Source organism: Alexandromys fortis, unplaced genomic scaffold (assembly GCF_014885135.2).
Source record: "Alexandromys fortis isolate MF-2015 unplaced genomic scaffold, M_Fortis_MF-2015_v1.1 scaffold_124, whole genome shotgun sequence".
NCBI lineage: Eukaryota > Metazoa > Chordata > Mammalia > Rodentia > Cricetidae > Alexandromys > Alexandromys fortis.
In genome coordinates, this window is record NW_026067995.1 from 2692154 (window position 1) to 2713034 (window position 20881).

The 20881-nt window shown below is 41.8% G+C and overlaps 1 protein-coding gene and 1 pseudogene across 1 annotated transcript in view; both read right to left on the bottom strand.

Moving 5' to 3' along the window:
• Positions 1-4246: 4246 nt before the first annotated feature.
• On the bottom strand, positions 4247-4700 carry LOC126512427 (40S ribosomal protein S13-like; annotated as a pseudogene).
• An 11532-nt stretch (positions 4701-16232) lies between these two features.
• The window catches only part of Clca1 (chloride channel accessory 1), a 21772-nt gene continuing 17123 nt past the window's right edge, over positions 16233-20881 (bottom strand). Inside the window, exons 11-13 of the mRNA XM_050160204.1 lie at positions 20036-20225; positions 18190-18423; positions 16233-17416 (exon numbers count right to left, since the gene is read on the bottom strand). Coding sequence (XP_050016161.1) covers positions 17028-17416; positions 18190-18423; positions 20036-20225 — 813 coding nt within the window. The 3' untranslated portion in view covers positions 16233-17027. The remainder of the gene's footprint in view (positions 17417-18189; positions 18424-20035; positions 20226-20881) is intronic.

Consider the following 20881-nt stretch of genomic DNA (forward strand, 5'->3'; position numbering starts at 1 on the left):
GGATAGATAAAACCAGAAAATAAGTAAGGATACACAGAAAATAGAAGCGCTGTGCATATCTGGTATAAGTATTGCAGCCATCCTAGAAAACATGTGGTCAGTTGTCACAATAAACACCAGCAGAATCACTTTGGGGTATACACCACAGTAAATGAAATTGAGAGAGTGAACTGTACGCGTGGTCATAGCTTTATGATTCACAACAGCAGCTCGAGTATCCATTCATGGCTAAATGGAAGAGGATATCTATGGCAGAATATTTTCCAGCCTTCAAAATGAAGAAAATCTTCATGCATGCCACCCTGTGGGTAGCCTTGCAGATGGATGGCCTGCAGGCAAAATGATGCGGTCATACAAGGACAAGTGTTCTCATCCACTTACATAGAGCACTCAGAGGAGTCAGACGTAGAGGCAGAAAGGAAATCAGTGGTTGTCGGGGGCTGAGATGAGCAAGAGGGAGTTACCGTTTAACGGAGATGGCGCTTCAGCTGGAGCAGATGATGAAGAGGATAGAGGGCTCTTTACGGTGTGAATGTGCTCAGTGCTGTGGCTACTCACGTAAGGAGGGTTAGCAGGAAACTTTGGTGGTCTGTGTATTTTACTGGGTCACTACGTAATGAATAATAAATACAAGACATGTCTCACAAGAAGTTGAAAACACCCAAAGAATAAAATCAAATATCAAATTGTAAGAAAGATATTATGTTTATAGTTGGAAATGAGAATGGCAAAATTAGTTGTCCATAAAATTTTCATTCTGCCTTATTTTGTCTTTGCACAGTAGCTCTCCAACTCAGATCACAGTCTCTCCTGACAGACTGAATCTCTTGATTCCTCCTGTTATATTGGCCAGCACCCTTGTTCTCATGCAAAGATGGTCCTGTCTTGTTAGTACAGTTTACCATCTGTGAGCATCGCCCAAGTTTAAAGTTCAAGACCTGCGGCTTACAAGGGACTTTCCAGATTCATGGCTTAGCTGCTGTTCTGGCCTTTTCACCTCTGGGTTGTTGTCCTCATGCTTTTGGGATGAATCATTCTGACTTTACTAAACGGGGCCTTATTTTTGCTTATTTCCTTTTCCTGTTTGTCCAGAATCTCCTTCCCCCTTCCTCTAGATTTTGATGAGGTGCTGTCTCATTGAAATTGTTTTCTCTTTCGCTTCCCTGTAATTTATCACACTGTGTTAACTGATGTTGCCTTTTTGTTGGCTTTCCCTATGAAACTATAAGCCATTTGTAAGCAAGGATCTTATAGAAGGAGCCTTTAGCGCAAACTAACACATAAATAGTTATTATAGCCCAGATGTTAGACCATGCAGTGCTTAAAGTGTTACAATTTATCTATGAAATGACCCCTACAGGCTCATGTGTGGAGCCAAGCGTCATGCTGTTTTAGGAGGTTCTGGAGTCTTTAAGAGGTGGGGACTGGTTGGACTGGTTGGACTGGTTGGAGGAGCTAGGTCACTGGACGTGCACTTTGAAGATTATTCCCCTTCCTTCCTTCCTTCCTTCCTTCCTTCCTTCCTTCCTTCCTTCCTTCCTTCCTTCCTTCCTTCCTTCCTTCCTTCCTGCTTCTGATTCCTGCCCACCACAGGGAGAAGACTTTCTTTTTCCAGATGCTCCCACTGCCATGATATCCCAAATGTTTGGGACCAAAAACCAAGTGACTGAGCACTCTGAAACCATGAACCCTGAGAAACCATTCCTCTCTTCAGTTGGCCCCTGAGGTATTTTGGTCAGTTATGTGATTAAGACACAGACCAAAATTTAAGAAGTAGGCCCTCTCTTTAAAATTCCAATGAAAGATTTATTTAGCTTTTAAAAATGGAAGATTAACTGCTTTCTGAATTTTAATTATATTTTCTGAGTAATATGTAGATGGCATTCTTGGTTGCATGGAACAGAATATCAAGTAAACTTTTACACAGAACGGCTATTAGAAACATATTATATGCCACAGCAAAAGTAAGTATCAGGTTGGGAGTAACCATGGAAATGAGGGATAAGGATAGAGTCAAGTTTCTGGTCGTCTCCTGCCTTCTTGGTTTCTTCTTTCATCAGAACAAGTGCCCAGAGCCCAGTTCAGAACCTCATATCATACAGCTTTGCTGCCAGAGACACATGGGTCTTCTTCCTCGTGCTTACCTCACAAAGAAGAGAGTTGCCTGGTTTCTGACTCACTCATCCTTAATGAGTGAGTCACCTGCGTCCAGAAGAGAAGTGCTCAGCCTTCCCTGAGTCACCCACCCTGAACATTCACCTGCCAGCAAGAGAAGATGCGCATCCGCCTGACTCAGGTCCACCCTGGTGAATCAACCTCGAAGGAGAAGTTAGGGAATCAAAGCTAGGAGGGGTCGGATCAATCCTTCCTTTTCAAGGGGAGGCCCTCAGCATCACTTGAGCCTCGCTCAAAACTAAGAATTCTGGGTGTTTGAATTTACTGAACCAGATCTGTGTTTTTAAATAGCTCCCCAAGCGATTTGTGTTCAAGAAGGTGACAGTTTGTTAACCAGGAATAGTCACTCTTCATTTCTCCTGACGATGGAAAGTTCAGCACTGACGTCAAGCAGGCATTTCAAGAGATACAAGGTCATTTTAAGCACTTGGGACAAAATATGACAAGGTTTAGAAATTCCTCTTGAGGAATTAAAAAATATATTAGTGATTATTTATTTATTTATTATATTATTAGGAACTCACTACACGGATTAGGCTGGCCTTGAACTCATGGAGATCCTTCTACCTTTGTCTCCATAGTGCTGGGATTAAAGGAATGTGCCACTATGCCTGTTACAGGAATTTTTAAAGAGAAAAAGTATTTTTCTTAAGGATAATTTGTCACATATGCAAAGACAGGCATTTTTACTCCCTTTATAATTTTTATAGCAAATTTACTTTCCTCAATGCACCTGCCAGAGATTTAGTACTGGCTCCTAGAAACTGTTTGCATGGGTCAGTGGCAGGCATTCTCCTGGGGCTACTTTCCTTGTGTTTCCCACATGTTCCCACTTTCCATGTTGGTCATTGACTGGTATCCCTTCAGTATCAGAGTGACCTGTGTCAACCAATCAGCCAAGTGTGAGACACTGGGTGTTCTGTAACAAAGCCTCTACAGGATGTCAAAGCTTTTTCTGGAGAGAATAAAGGGAAGCAGTCACATGTAGCTCAAGTTAATACAGGTTTCCTGCATTTGTGAATCTTCGCTTCTGGTATATATATATCATATACATATATACATGTAGAGACATGACTAACTAGGTTCATTACTTTTAAGTATAGAAGACTTTTTAGAGTTCATTTTTATGTAAAGAAAAAATGGAGTCTTACTGGGAAGGTTTCTTGGGTTATAAAGTAGCATGGGACAAAGGAGGCTTTGTACGCACAGAGATACACACAGACACACACATGCACAGCAACACAAACACTTGTCCCTTCAAGCTTTAAGACCAACTCTATTCATGTATTGAAAATAATTTATATTATTTTATTATATATAAATATATGTTATATTATTAATAAGCCCAGAAACCTGATTTGTAATACCCCCCCCCAGGTTTTCTGCCCCATCAAAACCTCTTTTAACTACTTAACACACTCTATGCCTCTTTAGATGTTGCCAGCACCAAGGGAAATTATACCTCATTAACTGAGTCCTACCTCACTCCCCTCTTATTGTTTGTGTCCTTGAATATATATATATTGAATACATATATTGAATATATGTATACATGCATATGGTTTACAGGACACCTCCTATAAAACATTGGAAAGATGTTGAGAGCTGTTTCCTCCCATTTTATAATCCTCTCTAGGGCTAGGATTAAAGGCGTGCACCACTGTGCTTAAAGGTATGCACCACCCGGTTTCTATGGCAACTAGTGTGTCTACTGGATTAAAGGTGTGTGTCCCCATTACCTTGTCTGTAAGGCTGACCAGTGGGACTGTTTTACTCTCAGATCTTCAGGCAGTCTTTATTAAAATGCAATAGAAATTCCACTACATTCCTCTTTTTGTCTAAAATGAAAAAGAAGGCTATAACTAATAAAAGAGAACTATATACAATAAAAACAATGACTATATGTAATATATAAGGCAATTAATACATCAACAATGTCTAATCAATTTACATTTGACAAATTCAGAGAAAATGTTTTATATCTATCCTACCTTGGTGAGTCCAAAGTCTTACACCTAATTTACTTTTTTTTTATTCAAAGTGATTTTATTGCCCGTGTACACAAGGGAATTTATGCCATTAAAGCAGAGACTGTGGATGACACATATTTCCAGTTGGGTGGGAGGACCTGCTTGGTCTTCCCAACGAGCCAGCTGGTGAATTCTGCTCTCTATCAGAATCAGGCTGAATTTAGCATCCTTATCCTTTCTGTTCCTCTCAAGATGCTTTCGGAGGGCCACTGCCTTCTTAATCAACTGGTAGAGATCCTCAGGGAGATCAGGGGGCAAGTCCTTTGGATTAAGGATTCTCAAGATTTTATTACCAGTCACAAAACGGGCCTGGGCTACACCGTGCGAATCCCTCAGGATCACACCTATCTGGGAGGGAGGGAGGCCTTTCTTGGCCGGTTTGTAAATCTGTTCCTTCACGTTGTCAGATGTCAGCTTCAGCCACGTGGGGACACTACGGAGGTAGGGCAGCACCCACCGGGACAGGCCCTTCCCTGGAGCATGCATGCGACCCATGGTGGCAGAAGTCCAGCAACAAAGAGAGAATTAGGAAGGAAACTCCTCAGGAAGCCAAGATACACAGCTTTACTTTCTATCATAACTTGCTTTCTGTGTCTGATAAACTATAAGTATAGCTATCTAATCTTCAACTCCCTTGGAGACCTAAGAAGGAAATAATATTATCTGAGTAAGCAGGAAGTGCAAGCAAGCCACTTCCAAAAAAATGTGAGTAATGACAGAAACAGCTGACTGTGTAAACAGTCACCAAAGTTCCTCTGCAACTCTGGGGCTACAGACCTAGCATATTCAACAGACTTTTCTGTGAAGCAGGCTATTTTGTGTCCTGCTTGTCTAATTAGGACAGCATAATGTCACCAGTCAAGGCAGGGCCATTTTCTTGCCCAGTGGCTTATTTTGCCACAAAGAAAGTAAACTCCATGTGGAGTTTCTTCAATGCCCATTATCTTCTCTGAAGTAAATTGGTGCTGCCAGGAGCAGACGTGTCTCATTGCCATAAAAAAGAAGAACCTAGGTTATTAAAACATCTTAAATGCCATATTCTGTAGATCTCTGAAGTGTTTGAAGATGACCTATCTATCTAAATTATATCTTTGTTTGACCTTGAGAACATACCTAATATGACTACAAGTTTGATTATGCTAGGTGATTAACTACTAATCTATATTTCTTTATTATCCTAAACAGTTGATAATAATTTTTAAAAACTAGATATTTGCATTACATTTTTAAATGAGCTGTAATAGGTACAATACCTTGAACAAGATTAGAAATGTATGTACAATTTTTTGGAGTAGGGGGAGGGTTCAACCTGAAGATCTGAAAAGCAAAACAGTCAGCCACTGACTCTTACCTTGACCTCAGTCTGAAATGGCAATCCTGTCTCCCGGAATCTCAGATTCTGACCAAGTTTTCATCGAATTATGCTTCATTTGACACCCAAGTTTTGGGGCATAAATTTGCAAAAAGGTCATTTGCCTGAGGCTTTTTAGCCAGCAGCCCAAGTCAGGGCTGGGATTGGAATCTAGTTCCAGGAATTGGAACCCAAACCTAGCCACCTGGGTTCAGGAGAAAAACTAACGCTCCCAGCTCCCATCCACCCCAGTTTAGCTTCCAGGTAAAGATGGAAAACACACAGAGAATCTGAATACTGTATGTTATTGTGCTGCCTTTGAATTGTTTGACTGCTGAGGAAGGAGCAACAGCTGCTAAAAGACTTTTGATTATAAATGTTGCTGGACTAATCCAATTTATAATTTTGAAAATGCCTTGACTTCAAAATTTAATTAAAAAGATATGCTACTTTGGAAAAGAAGTTTTGCTTTTGTTTCCACAGGAATTGAGAGGCTGTGGATTCATTCAGGGTTAAAAAAATAAGGTTTGATCAAAAAAAAATCTCCAGTGGGAACAGATGGCCCAGATGATCCAACGTTTCAGAGTACATTTGTTGCAGTTTCCCTGGAGTTCTACATCCAGAATAGCTTCAAGACTGCTGGCTGAAATGATCCAGCCTCACAGAATGCTCCAGTAAGGCCTTGTGTTGAGAGCTGTTTCCTCCCATTTTACAATCCTCTCTAGGGCTGGGATTAAAGATGTGCTCCACTGTGATGAAAGACATTCACTGCCCAGTTACTATGGCATCTAGTGTGTCTGTAAGGCTGACCATTAGGACTGTTTTATCCTCAGATCTTCAGGCAGTCTTTATTTATTAAAATGCAATTGAAATGCCACTACAGAGAGAAGAAAGGATCATATCACAACAGGCAAACTAAAGAATTAGATCCCATTGAGTTTGGCTGAATTCATACATGACTGGTGAGCTATACAGTAACTTAAAGGAACATAGCTTGTCTAGCCCATGTTGAAGCTTCATTTCCTGGACACCTGGGTGAAATGTACTGAATTTGCATCTATTCATTTGAGCTGTGACAAGAAGAGTAGCCAAGGGACACTCTCTGTCTAAAGATGTCCTGAACAGGTAAAGGAAGTCAAATCTCTGAGAGCTCAGAACTCAGTTAGACTGAAGATTAAACAGGAATAAATATAAAATCATTTTTCAAAGATTTATTTATTTATGTGTTTTATGTATACGGTGCTCTACTTGCACATAGTGCCTGTGACAGAAGAAGACATTAGAGAGAAGAGGGCATTGGATCCCATTATAGATGGTTGTGTATTGGTGGAGGCCACTTGTTGGTTCCTGGCCGCTTAGCCCCGAAATAATCACACAGAAACTGTATTAATAAAATCACTGCTTGACTCATGAGCCCTAGCTTCTTATTGGCTAACTCTTACATATTAATTTAACCCATTTCTATTAATTTGTGTATGGCCACGTGGCTACGGCTTACCAGCTAAAGTTCTGGCATCTGTCTCCGGTGGAGCTCCATGGTGTTTCTTTGACTTTGCCCTTCTTTCTCTCAGCATTCAGCCTAGCTTTCCCTGCCTCCCTATGTTCTTCCTTAGTTCTGTCCAAAGCAGTTTTTTTTAATTCATTACACACAGCACACAGAGGGGACTCACATGTCAGTTGTGAACCACCATGTGGTTGCTGGGAATTAAACTCAGGGCTTCTGAAAGAGGAGCCAGTGCTGTTAACCATTGAGCCATCTCTCCAGCTTCTACTATGAGTTTTGTTGTCAACTCTTCCAATCTATACCGACTTCTGAAGTTACCTAGGGGGTGATTTCTGAAGAATGGGATGGTCCCAGACGAGAACATCCTGGTGCCCAAGCATCTAGCTGCTGTATAGACTGTTATGGGAGGACCATTCACATAGTAGTTCCAAGAGAACTAACCCCAGTGGTCTGTTATTCTCTGTTGCTGTTTGTATGAGTATATGGTAGCTCCATGGTCTGGCACAAATCAGGACTCACCTGATTTATATAATAATGCCTGAGGGGCTGGAGAGATGGCTCAGAGGTTAAGAGCAGTGGCTGCTCTTCCAGAGGTCCTGAGTTCAATTCCCAGCAACCACATGGTGGCTCACAACCATCTGTACTGAGATCAGGCGCCCTCCTCTGGCATGCGGGCATACATAGAGGCAGAATGTTGTATACATAATAAATAAATAAATCTTAAAAAAATGTTTAAAAAAAATAATGCCTGAGAGTTTTCTAGAAAAGTGATTTAATTTAGTATACAGTTTTAATTTATACTATGTTAATGACTTTCTAATATGATTCTTTTCTTTCTCAGTGTGTTTTGGCTTTTGTATTGCACAGATGATTTCTTTGTTGTGTGTACAAACATCTGTTGGGTAAATTAGCTATGTGTGCTTGTTGTTTTAGTTTGGAACATACAAGGTTCAAAATAATTTAATTAGGTATTATCAGACACACACACATACACACACTTTTTTCTTAAAACATCAAAGCAGTCTATACATTCAAACGTCTAAACACTGTATAATGTATGACCAACAGCCCACTGAGAGAATTCTTTGGAATGAGAAGGAAGAGGAAGGGAGAAACAATGAGACATTGAAACTATTTAGTGCTTCTTCTGTGACCTGCACTTAATACAGAAATGCATTAATTTTTCTAACTTACAAAATTAGCTAGTATATATATTTTAAATCACTTATTATGCCTGTGAAATGTTTAATACATACAATTTTAAATGAATAATTTCATTATTTGAATAAAGCATAAATCGCTATTATTGTTAAATGTTAATATTGTGTTTATCTATGTTCATAGCAGCATTATTTCATACAGCCAGAACCTGTTAACAGCCTAAATGCCCCTCGACTGAAGAATGGATAAGGAAAATGTGGTACATTTACACAATGGAGTACTACACAGTGGGAAAAAATAATGACATCTTGAAATTTGTGGGCAAATGGAGGAATCTAGAAAACATCATACTGAGTGAGGTAACCCATATCTAGAAAGACAAATATTATATGTACTTACTTATAAGTGGCTTTTAGACATAAAGCAAATAAAGCCAGCATACAAATCACAGTCCCAGAGAACTTAGACAACAATGAGGACCCTAAGAGAGACATACATAGATCTAATGTACATGGGAAGTAGAAAAAGACAAGATCTCCTGAGTAAATTGGGAGCATGGGGTGGGGAGAAGAAGGGAGGGGAGTGGAGAAAAATATATAGCTCAATAAAAATAATTAAAAAAGATTGTGTCCATTTGAGATCTTTCAAATACCATTGCTATGAATGTTACTAAAATTTTAGTTACTCCTTTATGATGGATAGCTCACTAAACTGATGTTCCCAGGGCAAAAGACTTTTATAGACCTTAACATAATCGGCTGCCTTCTAGAGAGATGGGTGCGTAGTTCTAGTCCATGAGATAGCAGATATTAACATACCCTCATTGCTCTTACTCGTACGAACCTTTAAAGGTATTTTGTTGGTGGGAAAAGTAAAGATGTATTATCTAATTTGCTAACATGAATTTTGATGCTGTCGCTATTACTAGTCATTTAAATGGCTCACGGAACACAGACAATTAGGACCAGAAGCTTCCCTCATTCTCAGATGAGGGTATTAGTGAACTAGGTCTGGTGCTTGGGATCTTCCGTCTGTTTCTCCTGGCTACCGTTGTTACTCATGGCTCACCATTGGCATGGCTGTTGGTTTGCTACCAGGCGAATCACACATAGATAGTACGTGTGTTTCCATGCAGATCTGACCCAGCACAGAGGTAAACAAAGGAGGAGACAAACTACTGAGTCAGCTGTGTTATGTAGCACGTTACCCAGCATCAACACAGAAAGCAAACAAACAGGCAGGCCGGACGATGACCTGTGACCGTTGTTAGCAATTTGAATGACACATAATGCTAAAGTCAACAGCTATGCAGAGAACTGTTTCTTTTTGTGAGTCAACAAGGGTTTTGGTTTATTTTACAATACCTGTCAGATCATAAATGTAGACTTATAAAAAAAGCATACAGGATATTCAGGTAAATGTCATATGTTTCTTAAAGTGGAACTCCATTCAATGGTTCCTGTCTGTGGAAACATTAAAATAAAATGTTTCTGGCATCTGTAAGCTTCCCACCTTTGGAAACTAGGCTATCTGATAAAAATGGTATCTATAATAACATTATTTTAAACTTCTTTCCCAGAAATTAAATTATAATAAATATCAACTGTAACTTGTAATTTATTGATGTCAGATAAATTCCTAAAACTATTAGAATTCCCTACTGTTTTTCTGGGGATAGCATTCGATGATCTTGTCTGGGTCAGTGAGCAGTCCCACCTGCCTACATGTAGGAGTTGAAGTGATAGAGACTGGTCCAAGTACAGACAGAGCTGCGTGAAGTAGTAGAATGGCCTGGTTCGAAGTGCTAACGAGCTGTATGACTACAGTCAATTTGTGGAATCACTCTTGGCTTTGATCTCCTGATCTGTCAGATTTGGGCAAGACAAGATTATCAGGAACCTCATAGAGTTCCCGTGAAGAAAATGTGATATTGTAGCAGAATCCTTGGGGCAGTGCCCAGCACAGACTAGCCATTTTGATTACTACATCTAAGCAATAATACATATTATCATTTTTTGAATAATTGTTACTACTAAAGAAAGTATCTGCTGCTCCCTTCTTCATCAAGCTCATATTTCACGAATAGCATAGATGTGATTATAACTATGTTTCTGAACCCGTCTGCCAATGAATTGTCTGAAAATGCAATTTGGCTGAAAGGTCTAGAAGGTCTGAAAATCTCCACGGCTGGTCCAAGACTGTGATTGGTTTTCTGTTCCCAGAAAGATGGAAGAGTATGCTGATTCAGTGGCTCGTCTCCAGAGGCAAGCTAACTTCTGGGTGGAGGAGGCCTTGGCACTTCCCAAAGAGACTGCAGGCAGTGTGTTAGGTTCTAAACTCTAGTTGCTCGTGGAAGCAACCTTGGAAGGACCTCTGTGACTGCCCCTGCCTTTTCCCGGCTGTGTTGACCTACGGCTAACTTTATGGGCATCAGACTGGTGGAGTCACCTGTAGTCCTGACCTCACAAGAGTATTGTGCAGTTTTAATGCTATGCTCTGGTTATCTTGAAATTCTTAACAATTTGAACTCTTAATCTTTATCTGATAAGACCATGGAGAATGTGCTTCAGGAGAGGGGATAGTGTGTGTGTGTGTGTGTGTGTGTGTGTGTGTGTGTGTGCGCTATTTCTTGTTGTGCCATTAACATAGAGATTCATGATACTCATTTACACAGAATTCACAGGGACCAAAAATGTGTGGGAATTGAGAAACTCAAAGACAAACATGTTGTGTCTAGAACCAGGAACTGTGTAAGCAGATGCCCTGACAATCAGACGTCACACTTCCAGTTTAGACCAGAACTTCAAACACAAGGAATGAAACGACATTTTAAGAAAGAACGAAGGACTTGTTCCTTTCTGTTTATGTGTTACTTCTCTGTATCGGTCAACCACTTCATGAAAATTAACCTGTAGAAGGGCAGACAGAATGACCTATACTTCTTTTTCTTGTCCTTACTTTTCAGTAGGCCAAAGGTCGAGAATGTTGGTAGAATGCAATCATATAAAGGGTGATGTTAATTTCTTTTTAAACCAATGTAACATTTTTATTGATTCTCTGGGAATTTTACATCATGCACTCCAATCTTTCCCATGTCTGCCCTCCTCATCCTTGTGGCCCCCCCTCAAAAACAGTAAAAAGTCTATTTATTGTTTTGTATACACTCACTGGAGCATGTTCCAACTCTCAGTGGTCTGCCCCTTAACTAGCACTGAGTCCTTCCCCTCCTGCACCCCGCCACAAGCCATCAGTTGTGGAGAGCAAATGTTAGCAACCCCATCACATTTTTTAAAAGTTTGGTTCAATGGCTTCCTGTCTACGCTGTTACTTTTGTGTGTGTCCTCAGAGAAGCTTCCTAGCCTTCCTTACATTGTTGAAGGTCTGTGAGTGAAGAAGGGACATGTACTCCAATTATCCCCGCCTATGAATTTTCTTTATGGAGAATGCTATGGACAGCACAGTGGATGGTTGATAGCAAGCTCCACTCTTTGTCTGGCTTGTAGGGCTGGCCTCCTTTTCCCTGGTAACCTGGGAACATAGGGAGAGTATGGGGACAGGGCAGAGCTCTGCGGAGGGGCAGAAGACGTATTTATTTCCTTAGCCCTGTTGCCCTCTCTATAGGAGAGGTTTTTCCTTTTGTATGTGTGTTTTCCCTCAGCCTTGGTAGCCAGCCTGCACGTAACACACTCGGAGCCTAGTATTGTAGTTTAAGTCTCCTCCCCGTGTGTCTCCCTCACAGCTTTTACCAGGGCTAGATGGCATTTGAGCAGGGTATTAGCTTCTTTTGCTTTGGGTTCTTGGAATCTATGTTAGTGCAGTTCTTGAGGCTTTATCATAGCACAGAGTCCAAGTGGCAATCCCAAGTGTAGACACAGGAATGAAGGCCTCTGCAGTGGAGACAGGCAGACCTCTGTCTCTAAGGAGATTTGCTGGGCTAGAATGCTCACGGTCACCATCTGCTATCCAGGTGTCCATGGGTGAGTCTGAGTGTTAGCACAGGAGATTAGAAAGTCTGTTGAGTTCCTAGTTCTTCTGTATAGACTCCTTCCTCAGCTGGAGTTTGAACCTCCTGCTCAGGCTGACTCCCTCACTCAGCATGAACTTGCTCAGTTAGGAGCATCTCTGAGGTTGTCTTTTTTTCCCTCAGTGGAATAAGGCTTTCCTCTCAAGAATACCTTTAAAGAATAACATCTAGCCAGGCGATGGTGGCACACGCCTCTAATCCCAGCACTCAGGAGGCAGAGGTAGGCAGATCTCTGTGAGTTCGAGACCAGCCTGGTCTACAGAGCTAGTTCCCAGGACAGGCTCCAAAGCCACAGAGAAACCCTGTCTCGAAAAGCCAAATATATATATATATATATATATAAATCTAGCTCTTAGATTGCTAGGTTCAGAGAAAGATTTGCTTGAATGAGGAGTTTTGGTCATTTGTTGACTCTAAATTGCCATTCGGGCTCCAAGTGCAAAGTAGACAGCTTTTCTTTGGATCTCAGGCTCATGGGAATTTCCTGCCATTTGGGGAATTCTCCCCACACTCTTAGGACAGTCCTGTCAACAGTGAGCAGATGGGGAGAGCTGGAGGGAGGCGAGGGGGTAAGCAGAAGTTTATAAGGCATAGAGGTAGAACAGTGGGCAGTAAAGTTGGCTATGTGTACTGAGAGGACAAAGAACCCATTGTGTCATGGTCTGCTGCCAGCCTGGACCATATATTATTTCTCTGGACCAGCCAGGGAGATGTGGGAAATAATTGAGACAACTCATATGGCTTTATCGGGAGGGAGATTCTCAGGGATCCCCCATGAAATCCTGAGTTCACATCCTGAAACTTCCTCCTTGTTTATTCTCCAAAACATAAACTGAGGGGGAAAATTCATTAGCATTCTGTTTCCTAGGTAACCAGGCCAACGTCTTTGGTCACGTCCACACCTTTCTATGCCCATTTTGTTCCTGCCCTTTATGCCAGCTCTGTCATGCAGGCCGAATCAACACCTCTATCCCAGGTGCCCTCCTAATTACAAAGAAGGGGCAGAACAACATTAGCGTATCCTGACCCTTTGTTAGCAGCGTGGAAAGCCAGGTGACCACCTCCTGTGGCAGGTGCAAACTATGGCTTGACAGTCTGGCGGCCATACAATGCAGAAAAAGGTGGCCTGTATAATCTTGCCCCACATCATTGTCCGTGTTTGACTAGTGAGCTTGTGTCTCAAACACGGGCTTAGGCACTTAGCCCTGGGGAGGAGGAGTCTCCACTGTTTCTGCCAACGGGCTTCGAGCTTGTTTTGCCTGTGTATCTGATGCTTCTTTCCCCGTGCCTCTATTCTGCTGCCACAAAGCCTCAGACGACATGCCCGATGGAAAACAAGGCATCCTCAGGGCAGATGTAGTAAGATGGTAGGTAGAGGAGAGACTAAGGAGTTGTGAGGACCGACAAGAGACACACAGGCACGGAGGGGCCCCACAGAGCTAGCGAGAATGTGCTGAGCAAAGGGACACAACCGTGAGAGCCACTGTGAGTACTCCGGGGTTTGGATGGCTAGGATGGGGTGTTGGGATTTCAGATTTCACAAGGAAGTGGTAAAGTGGAAGCATGGGGAAGTTAAAACGGTTTTGTCTAAGGTATTTGTCAAAGCATCACATGAATACTATATCACTCAGAGATTCTAGGAGGGTTGGAAGAGGACGTTGTCACTCAGTGTCTGTCTTAGATAAGGCTGGCAATGGCAGTGAAGAGAGGGGATGAGAAAGCGCACACCAAAGGCAGAGAACAGAAGTGTTACCAATGCGGCAAGAGCGAGACCCCGGCAGGTGAGGGCCACGGGCAGGAGATAAATAGCCATGCAGACAGAGCTTGAGTGTGGAGTTTATTGAGATAAAGGGGATGGGGGAGGAAAGAGAGAAATGGAGAGAAAGAGAGAGAGAGAGACACACAGAGAGAGACAGAGAGAGGGGAAGAGAAAAAAAAGAAGAGACACACACAGAGAGAAAGCTACCTTCTCAGAGAAAATGGCAGAAAGGAAGAGTTAGGCGGGACTTGTCTCTTAAAGGGATCTTTTGCACCTGCATACAGACTAGGACCCTGGGCTGGCCAGGGTACTGCCTGAGTGCTTCCTGCCAGTTGACAGGGCAGACCAGCATAATGCCAGAGTCCTAAGAAGAAGCATTCAAGAAAGATTACAGGTGCAATGCTCAGATCAAAGCGTCATTCAGGAGCTTTGTGAATGTTCTATGCATCCTTCCCTGGTACATGGTATTGAGAGGAGGGGCAGGGTCTTTTGATGCCAGTGAAGAGGACAGGGAGTGAGTACAGATAATGTTATGATTGCAGAAAACAAAGGCCAGGTGGGACATAGGCACTTATTAGAAAATCCTGTTATTTACAGTGTTTCTTTAAATATCCCTCTGGGGAGTTTAATTTTCCATTTGGGTGAACTCAGTGGAACGTACTCTGGAATAGTGAGATCTTCATAGACAGGTAAGAGCTAACTTCTGAGGAGAAAGGGGATAAATGTCAGCAAATAGCTAAGACAGAAAGCAGAGCCCAACAGAAGAACACCATTTCCATGAACTCAGAATCATCGGGAAGCTTGTCACAAAATGGATTACATGGGGGGAAAAGCTAAGCTTTTGCAACGAGTAATCTCTTAGAAATTTCCCAGGCAAGTCTTATGGCAACCGTGTACTAGAGAGCTGAACTTGGACCTCAGACATATTTGTTCACTGCAACATAAGGTGGCCCTCACACCTGGCATGTGGCTTGGTGTTCATTTGCACTTGGCTCAAGAGACTTGCCTCCTGACTTTCTGTTCATTGAGTTGGCAAGAATCTGCAAGTACCCCTGACAGGTGGCTAACATCTAGCATAACCGCCTGGCATGAATGAAGATATTTAAATAGAATCACACGCCCTTCTGGCTTCCTTCCTCCCTTGGCCATCAGACTATGAAACTGATCCCTGTGCTGGCTAATTTGATGTCAACTTGAAACAAGCTATGGCTATTGCAGATGAGAGAGACTCAGTAGAGAGCATGCCTCCATGAGATGCAGCTGTAGGCAAGCCTGGAGGTTAATTTTTAAGTTTAGTGATGAATGTGGGTGGGCCCAACTTGTTGTGGGTGGCACCATCCCTGGACTGGTGGTCCTGGGTTCTATAAGAAAGCAGGTTAGGCTACCTGTGAGGAGCAAGCCACTAAGCAGCACAGCCTCCGTGGCCTCTGCATCAGCTCCTGCCTCCAGCTGCTGCCCTGTTTGAGTTCCTCCTATGATGAACACCGCTGTGGAAGTGTAAGCCAAATAGACTCTTCCCTCCCTAACTTGTCTTTTGGTCATGTTTTTGGTCACCATGCTTGATGGCCTTTCATCATAACAATGTTAACCCTAAGACAATCCCCAAAGAATCGGAATCTGGGGTCACTGTTCCAGCCAGAGGAAAGACTTGTGTCCTGGAACCCAGTTCTGACAACTTGCAGATGACTTTGCATGAGTGATAATCCTGGGTCAGTGATGGCAAGGGCTTGACCTTGACCCAGATTACTTAACTGTGCACCTCTTACCTCCTATTTAAACTAAACCCACCTTAGCACTTTGAATATGGAATAGGGGGAGGGTGTTAGACATTTTACTTCCTGATATGCCCACATTGAGTAAATCTCCTCTCTCTGTTTTTCACTGTTGCTGTGGATTTAATTGTTCTAACTTGTTCTTAAATTCTAGCTGTAACAAGAAAGGTCTGAAAGTAAAGAAATACACTTTGGGTGGACGTAGGGAAGCCTGCTTTATTAGCAGATGAGATCATCCATGGATTTAATTGAACACTGCTAAATAAGCTCATCTTTCTACATTGGTGTGCTGGTTTGAAGAGGAATGGCCCCCATAGGCTTACACATTTGAATGCTCGTCTCTAATTGGTAGAACTGTTTCGGGAAGGATTAGGTGTGACCTTACTGGGAGAGGTGTTTTTCTGGGGGTGGAATTTGAAGTTTGAAATCCCCCTCCAGGCGCAGTCCCCCCCCCCACACCACCCAGTCTCTGTTTCTAACTTGAGGATAAGATGTAAACTCTCAGCTACTGCTCCAGTTCCATGCCTGCTGTCCTATGGCCACACTCCACATCGTGGTGATGATAGACTAACTGGCTTACACTGTAAGAAAGCCCCCAGTTAAATGCCTTCTTCTATGTGTTGTCTTGGCCATGGTGTCTTTTCACAGCCATAGAAAACTAAGACGGCTGTTAGTAGAGCATTTGGACAAAGTTATGAAATATATTTTTATTTCTGTATCACTCGGTCTGTATCTACCGCCCTTCCTTGTTCCCTGTCACTGTGGCTTTAGGCATCACTGACTCTTGCATTCTACACTCATGGAACTACCAATGTATGATTTCTTCCCACAGTGTGCCCCCGTCCATGAATGGTCCATCTTTACTCAGATCTAGGGGAAGGAAGACACATTCTTGGTGATGTTAGTTCCAGATCTTTTGTATTTAAATAATTTGGTTAGGCATTTCTGACATTATAGTAGTTTGTAGATTAACTAACTGCAATTGAATGTTATTTTTACCTGGAAAAGTTCCTTAGGACTAACTAAAATCTACTAGTAAAAGCAACATTTGGTTCTTCCAAGCATTCAAAATTACCATCCAAAGATCGAGCAAAGATTAAACCTTAGAATCTGGGCAGAGAATTACTAATACACATAGATCCAGACTTTGAGCTTCCCATACTACTATATTGCCCCCTACAGGAAGTCTAAATTCCATTTTAGAAAGTTCTACAATGCAAGGAATGCTTTATTTATTTATCTCCTGAAAATTCAGTGCAAGCCTAGCGTCACCTGCATTTCCCCTAGCCACTTCCACATTATTTTCAGCACATGGATGCCAGGGATAGTGCTGTTGATACTAACATCAGGGCAAAGAGGAGCCGTGTCATTGGAGGTGGGCTTCTCTTCAGTGGGGATGAACAGAGATACCCGTGCAATGTTTGATATTTCTGATTTCAGGTTGGACTTATCCACAGCCCGGATAGCAATGAAGACATCGGTGCCATTTCCAAAACTATCATCTTCCAGTTCAAACGCAAAGATTTCCTCAGAGTTGGCCTCCTTGGGGATGAGGTTGGTGGTGTTCACTTGGATGGAGGTATTGAACTTGTCTCTTAGATCAGCAATATTTGTGCTTATTCGGATGATGTACTTGGAAGCTAAAATGTGTGAGAGAGAGATGGGGGAGGGAGAGGTAGGGAGAGAGGAGTGAGAGAGGCTGCGACTTGTAATTCTCAAATCTTGAGCTTTAAAAACCTGTTAGGGATTACATCATCATCTCACGATGTTACCATGAATAGACCGTATTCACAAAGATTCTCATCTCCTGTGTGCATTTGTTACTCTTGGCAAAGTGGATATAAAGCCGCTCAGTGATTGCCTAAAGCTTTTGAGCATAGAGAGGGCTTGGCTGAAGAAGGGTGGTTTGGGTGCTAGTGTTTCCTGAATGTTAACGTGCTCAGACGATCTTAAAACACAGATTTAGTTAATTAGGTCAGGCTGTCGCCCACACATTTCATAAACACATGCTAGAAACAGAGAACCTCAGGCTCCACCCCACACCTAATTTCTATACTGATACTTTGAGAGCCAAAGTCTGGTAGCGTGGGAGAGTTCTTCCGCAGATGTTTATAGCCGTCTCTATTCATAACCCTTCTCTAGAAACACAGCAAAACCTCAGCTGTCAGCAGCTAAAAACAAAATCAAACCCAAAACAAAACAAAAAGCAAAATACCAAAGTTTTCTTTTCTGAGATAAAATATCTCATTCCTTAAATAGGTAAGCTTCTTGGACTTTTTAAATCTTTAGTTTTAATTTTAGAAGCCCTTCGAGATCCCCTGCCTCTGTCTCCTCCTGCCTTCAACACCAACCTCTACTGTGCCTCTGGTTGGTTGATAAACTCGTCTTCAGGGTCCATACCACAGCATCTTACCTCTCCCATGGTCGTAGTCATCCCCAGGAGCGGTCCAGGTCAGATTCACGAGCTTGTGCCCCTGGATGCTAGCCGTTAGGTCGGTGACTCGGCAAGGTGGAAAGAGGTCAGGAATGGGAGCCGAGGGGACGTTCGAGGCCATGAATGACCCCCCAGAAGACGTCCTAGTGAAGCACAGTTGCTTGTCTTGGACAGTATTAGTTTCAGGACGTGGAGGATTGAATTTTACTTCACCTGTGTTAAATATAAAGGGCAATGTTGCTGAAAGGCAAGCCCTTCCTGTTTCTTACTGAATCTTTCTTTCTTCCTGTTTCTTACTGGATCTTTCTTTCTTCCTGTTTCTTACTTTTCTCCTTCTCTCCTCCCACCCACAAAATCCACTTTAAAGTTTGGCGACAAAACACCAAATCGGGTTGCATAAGAAGAAAATGAGCAAAGTGAGGTCTACATTTCTTTACCTAACAGGTGTTTCCTGATTGTAATACAAAAAAAAAAAAAAAAAAACAACCCTACAATTAATTTTTCTAACACTTGCCCTGGAATTATACTCCTTCTCTCATTTTTTTTCTTGTCTTTAATTAAAAATTTTTATTCAGAGGACAAATTGCAGGAGTGGATTCTTTCCTCCCACACATGGGTACCAGGAGTGGAACTCCAGGTGTTGGACTTGGTAACAAGCTCCGTTATTCACTGAGCTCTCACCGGCCTCTCAAGTTCCTGTCTTCTATAAGGTCAGATTAAATACCATCTCTGCTATTGTCTTAAGAAGTCGCTTATCATTTTGGTAATATTGTCAGGGCCATAGTCACTCTCATTTATTTCGCACTTAATCTCCTTGGTCTTGGAGAATGACCTTGATTGTTTAACATTGTTTTCACATTCTCCATATTTGTGCTTTATCTTTCTTGCTTGATTAGAAATTTCTCATGAAATAGTTTATGTTAAGAGTTCTAACACTTTACGCTTTTGAAGGCTGGTCTCAAACTCATGATCTTCCTGACTCCTTTTCTGGAGTGCTAAGATTGTAGGCAAATGCCACCCACTTCCAGCCCAATTGTCTCAGTAAATTCCTGGGAATTTATTCAAGAAGGAACTTGCTTCACAGTCTTATATAAAACTAATTCTGTGCCTCAAAGACTACTATGGCTCTTGTAGCCAATTAAGCACTCAGAACTCATCCAATAAAGGTGCTCTGTGCAGAATATGACATTATTCGGAATTTACTTTCTCATACGTTCCACTTGTTTAAAGAGATTTTGTGGTTGTTGTTGTTGTTGTTGATTTTAATTAGGAAAGCAAATCGTGAAACCCTTTAGACTCTCTTGCTCTTAATCCACTCTGATCCTGAACAAGCGTTTGAAACCCAGAGTGTTGTGTATGGTCTTATTTCTTAAAGATGTGTTTTTTTCACTTACACGTAGGCTCAGGGGGTTGCCCTCTAAGAATCTGTTTTGCAGTGGAAGAAAGTGAAGGACATATTTTGTCTTGTAGATGATATGATTTGAAACCAAAGTGGTTAAAAGCTGTGATTTGCCTAACTGGTTATCAAATGGGGGGGGGGATTTTACCCTCTCTTACAGGACAACGGCAGATGACTAGGGACATTTTTGAATATAGTAACCTGGGGTTGGGGCTTTACTGGTATCTAGTGGATTGTTTGGTTCCAGTGATGCAGCCGGATCCTACAAGATGTAAGAGTGTACTCAGAACAAAGGATCACGAGCCCCAAACACCAATAAGGTAGAATGAGGGTCAGAAACCAAGAGACATCTTTGCATTATTCTTCCTCAGGGCTTACTGATTCTTCTAGACCCAAGTCTTTTGGTCCAGTCTCCAGACCACTTACCATTTTCAATCCAGCCGTCTATATACATGACTCCATTCTGAGGTAATGTTCTCTGCTTGTCTGTTGTAATTCCTCCCAGAGCCCATATTTTTATGCTGTATCTACCATTTGTATCAAAAGCTGTAAAAAATCTTGAGTAGACACCATCATTCTTGGTAGCATCAGCACCTTGACAAGGAGATGAACGAATTCATGAATACCCGAAAGGCAACTGGACACCTGTATTTCCAGTCTGCGTGTGGATTAAGATTTTGCAAACAGAGAAACTGAGCATTATCAACAAGGCTTGATTATGTATAGGATGAGGCCTGATGCTTCTGTATACATGTGTGTACATGTATAGAGACTTAGGTGTAAATCTTCTCACCCCGAGGAGTCTGTTCCTTTTGGAATCAGAGGTCATTACACATGTCTCTGTCATGACTGGTAGGATGAGATATCAATTCACTAATATCTGTCCTGTCAAATCAGATTGCTTTATGTATATGATGGGGAAGAAAAATTCATAATTTCTCCTCAGAGGATGTTTGGGTAGGAAATACACTTACAAAATTCATTCTAATAAAGATTCTTCTATCAGAATAAATAGACACATTCCAAAAAGGAAATGCAGAATTGTATTTCTTCTTTATAGATTTCTTAAATGCAAGAAAAGTGGGCAGAATTTCTTACTTGGGAGGTCAAGTCTAACCAAAGTTCACATGGATATATGAATCATTTAGAACTCTGCTGGAATTCATCTTTGTTGATTAAAGTGTGACAGTATATCTTTACCAATAATGGAGGATAGTAATACCTAAAAAGTGTGTGGTGAACATAACAATGAAGATTATATATATATATATA